General features: G+C 35.2%; 1 protein-coding gene across 1 annotated transcript in view; it reads left to right on the top strand.

Annotated features, from left to right (window-relative positions):
• LOC102883890 (collagen alpha-4(VI) chain-like) overlaps positions 1-4,865 on the top strand; it is an 85,367-nt gene that overhangs the window by 49,407 nt on the left and 31,095 nt on the right. The window contains 2 exon segments of the mRNA XM_025043654.1: positions 2,484-2,546; positions 4,337-4,399. Coding sequence (XP_024899422.1) covers positions 2,484-2,546; positions 4,337-4,399 — 126 coding nt within the window.

Genomic DNA, 4,865 nt, shown 5'->3' with positions numbered 1-4,865 from the left:
TTTCCTTCCCTCCCTCCCTTCCTTCCTTCCTTCCTTCCTTCCTTCCTTCCTTCCTTCCTTCCTTCCTTCCTTCCTTCCTTCCTTCCTTCTATTTCTTCCACTTCACTTTTTCCATACATTTCCCCACCTGTCTACCTTCTGGCAACAATCAGTTTGCCCTCTATATTTATGAATCTCTTTCTGTTTTTTTTTATTTTTTTATTTCTTACTATGGGGGACAAAAATTTTTCTTTACCTGTTCATCTCCTTCTTCATACACTTTCCTTCAATTCATCCTTGCAATACACTTATTTTCTCCACTTTTGGTTCAGTCAGCTCACATGATAACTAGGTAAATATTATTTATACCTATATAACTTTTGTTTTCCTGAGTCACTCTTTCTCCCCATTTGCTTTGTATTCTATGTGCCTATTACTAGTTAATCATAAAGTTCTTTGACAAAACTGATAACCTCTCAGTATATTCAAACATGGGAGGTTTATATTTCTTGGATTCCTCTTAACTGGGCCCTCTGTCCTCCTGCTCTAATCCAGACTGATTGCTCTCTGGGTCTCTGTACTATTATCTTATTGGAACAGAAACCTCTCATTTTGGAAGCAGAGAAAAATGCGTGCAAACTGCCATCTTCAATAAGAAATCTCTCCCTTTAATACATTCTAATCTTAATGAATCCCTGTAGTGATTGGCTCCTTTTCCTTTTCAAGCTTTGATTTTTTAAAAATAAGAGGCAAAATCATAACTATTTGCAGACTCCGGGGTGAACTGGCTTTATCCAACATGTCAATGGTTTGCTAGTTAACCCAGTATTGGAGCATTGGTCATATAGATTCATTTATGTTTTTAAGACTATAACTTGCTAAAGATCAGCCAGTAACTATTGGAAGAAAATAGGTTACAGAGGTGCTGAGTTCCAAATTACAACATCCCGTGGGTTTTGGGGAAATATGTCTCATTGCTATCTATAAAATTAGATATGCTGGCTTATGCAAGATATCTAATAAAATAGAATTGTAAATAAAATTTTATTTATGGAAAAGATTGTGTTATGGCAAACAAATCAATGCATAGATCATTCTGACAATAGCTAAAATCTTAATTTGTTAATTATGATAAAATTAAGGATATATTTTAAATGTCTATAAACCCATCATCTTCCTGCAATTATTTTCATGTTTGTGTGTTTCCTTTACTTGCATAGATAATAAAGGGCTATCATAATGTATATACTATTTTGTATTCTGCTTTTCTGTTTCCAAACCTTCCTATTATCATTTTAATACATTATACCTTACTTTCTTAAAGAACAATGATTTTCTAAACTATTCTTATGTTTTACATTTAAGTAATTTCTATTTTATTATATATCATATTGATGCTGTAAAGAAAAACTGTATTATAGGTTTTGTTTTGTTCTTGCATTTGCTTTGTTGAAATGCTGATATAAATATATAGACGTGGAGCTGTAATAGAAGAGTCTGAGTTTTGCTATATAGCACCATGTTGTTTTTAGAAGTGTTATGTTATAAATGTCACTAATGTAATGTGCAAATTAGGTAACATTTCACAACCTGTTTCAAAATTTCTAGCTACATGCCTTTTAAAACTTGGTTCATATTTATAAGTCTAAAAAATCAACTGTTGAAGAGTAGATTGATATAACAGTAATAATTAATAAAAATGCTTCCTATTTATTTGAATAGTTTTACAAACTTAAGAAGCACAAGTAATTGTTCTATATATTGATTGATTTAGTTTAAGATTTTTTTCTTTGTAAATCTATGAATAATCGGCAGCCTCGTCAACATGTGAGTAACATGAGAAAGAAGGCAGAATAACTCACAGAATGGGTATTATCTTCAATCTTAACAAATATATATTCTCTGTAAAAATGAAAATATTAATTAGAGGGAGAAATTAAATCAGTTATCAGATGAATAATTTTAACAGCTCACTTTGCCTAGATAATTAGGTTACTGCTGTAAGAACCTACAAGGTTTTAAAGCCAGTTTTCTGCTGTTTCTCTAAGTGCTTTATGGTCCTTTTCCTTCGAACGTCATGCTTGTTGCTGTGTTCAACATTCTGAGTTTCCTCATACAAAACAAAGGTCCTTAACACCGGTCAGCATTTAGCCCATATCCCTTAAGAAGAATAGAGGGCTTTCAGTAACCAGTTATTATGTAAAATGGAAGTTTGAGTAACTTAAACAAAGTATTTTTGCTTCCATCACTAGCTGAGGCTTTGGAAGGAAATGTGCAAAGACTGGGAGAGACATAAGAATCTGGTCTTTCATTTTCTCAACATAAGTGGAACTATCACCCCATTCTTTTCCAATTCCATATCCTAAGAGGACTGAGCCCAGACACTTAAATCCTTTTTATCTTTCTCTTGTGGCTTTCAAATAAAATCTTGCAGGGAAGGCTGCCTTCAATTGGGAACACTAAAGATGCCTGGTAAACTCACTGAATTTTATTTATTTTGACAGGGTGTACGTGGAGAATCCGGTGAACAGGGTTATCAAGGAGAGCTTGGGTATCCAGGCCCACAGGTTGTATCAGTGAACTTGTTTTCAGTATGAAAGGGTATTTGTTTAAAATTTTAACTTAGATTCTTTGGTAGAGATTTAACATATATTGGAATGGCCTTGGATACCTAACTTCCAGGGCCTCCCAAAGCAGGTTGTATAGTCTTTCTTCTAGGCAGGTTAAAGCTTAATAACTCATATTTATTGAGCTCTTACTATGTCCTAGGTATGGCTTTAAGCACTTGTATTAATTTATCTCATCCTTCGGTGGGGAATTTATTATCCCCACTTTACAGGGGAGAAATGGAGGGGGGATGGAGAAGTTAGGTAAATTGGCCAAGTTCACACTGTTAGTAAGTGATAAAGGTAGAATTCAAATTCAGGCAGTATAGTTATAAATCTAAGCTCTTCATTACTTCCTCTGAAGCTGTGTATTCGAAATACTCAAATAGTATTTAATTCATTAAATTTGTATTCAGTTTGGCAGGAAAAATAAGCAGTATGTTTATTGAGTACCTATTATTCACAGGGCATTTTGCTAATAGGCCTGGGATAGTCAGACCATCAGGGCAAGTAGCCCTGAAGGAGTTCAGTCCAGTGGAGTGTGTAAACTAGTTCATGGTAACTGGGGGTTTAAACTTCCAACCAGTTCTTTTGGAGTCTTCTAAGCATAACCCAAATCTGTCACTCTGTAAACACTTCTGGAGTACTTTCTGCATCTCACTTTTAAATGTTAAATTATTTCCAAGTTCCCTCAGATGGAAGAACTTTAAAACAACAAATTTTACTAACACATTGAATCATTCCCCTTAACTTTAAAGATCCTATGAGTATCAGATGATAATTTGAAAAGGTTTCTGCTGTTTTTCCACTTGATAAAGATACTAAAGAAAGAAATAGGTAATCAATGTATAGTTAGAGATCGTATTTACTTTATGATAGGAAATAGTATCTGAACATAGAGGGAAACAACTGAGAGGTGTGTTTTTGTCTTTTCCTTTGATCACTGGCTTAATTCAAATTTGGACCCCCCACTAGTGTTGTGTCCTGGCTTTCTCCTTTATATTCACTTTATTATACTGCTGAGAGAAAGGGGAGCAGGTCTTGTGGTGAGCCATGAGCAAGATAATCGATCAAACCTCTTTTTAATTCTCATTCCCCACTGGGATGTGGGTATGATGGTCTATTTAAACTGATGACTCAATACCTCACCCGGGAGTATAGAAACCATGATCAATGCTTCTCATAAGAAACCATTTCTCAGAAAAGCTAGAGAAAAATTAAAGTGTCAGAAATCGGTAAAGTAAAATAGATTGGGGAGAAAATGAGCAACTCCCCAGTAATGTGCCCAGTGAGATTAGGCCACTTAAATGTACTTTTGGTATTTGATAAAAATCAGAACATAATCTTCTTGTTCAGCCTTTGTAGGTAAAAGGAAAAGGTTGATTTTTCAAAGGAGATCACATCCTTGCAGCTCCTCTCTTTTAGGATTTAAAATTAGTTGAGTGAATTAAAATATAAAGCAATGTTGTCAAACTTTATTGTTCATCATATTTAACTGGAGATATGGTTAAAGAAATAGATGTTAAGGATTCACATCCTGTGCCTCAGACAGAGTGAGTTTGAAGTGAGTGTGCTGGGGTGCTTTAGAGTGCAGACGATGCTTGACGAAGGTGTGATAAACGAGATAGTGATGGGCCAGGGCACCTTAATTTGTGCTTCCAAAGGCATCCAAGATGATTTTGTGGCTACATGGAAAATACTTATGTAGCTCTGTAAAAACTGGCTGAATTTTAATTTCACCTTTGGACCAGGGACCGAGAGGAAAGCAAGGACCACCAGGAACTTTTGGACAAAAAGGCTTACCGGGTGCTCAGGTAGGTATAAAAAACTAAAAGCTGCAACACAGCTCCTCATTAACAATGGCCAGTTCATACACCTGAGTGTTTCTGGATGAATAGCATAAAGCTACCCTGTTTGTTCTGGGATCTGTGGGTATCAGGAATTTCTAGAAATAGCTAATTTTATGCAGTAGACATTGACCACTAGCTACGTACCCCCTTCTACTCTGGATATATTGTGGGAATATAGTAATTACTGAAATCGGGTTTGAGCCTCAAAGATGTATAACACAAGCTCATATATATAGTTCAAGAAAAAATAACATAAAAGAAATAAATGACTGGTTTACTCCTTATAGACATTTAAAGAAGCAGTTACTACTCCAGTTTTATAGATGAGGAAATGGAGCCTCACAGGGATTAAATGACTTGTCATCTAGATAGGTAATTGGCTGAACTGGCCTCTAACTTGGGTCTCTCTGTGCCTGTTCTACTCCCTATA

Source organism: Pteropus alecto, unplaced genomic scaffold (assembly GCF_000325575.1).
Source record: "Pteropus alecto unplaced genomic scaffold, ASM32557v1 scaffold92, whole genome shotgun sequence".
NCBI lineage: Eukaryota > Metazoa > Chordata > Mammalia > Chiroptera > Pteropodidae > Pteropus > Pteropus alecto.
Note: the sequence above shows the minus strand (reverse complement) of the source record. Positions and strands in the feature narration are given on the sequence as shown.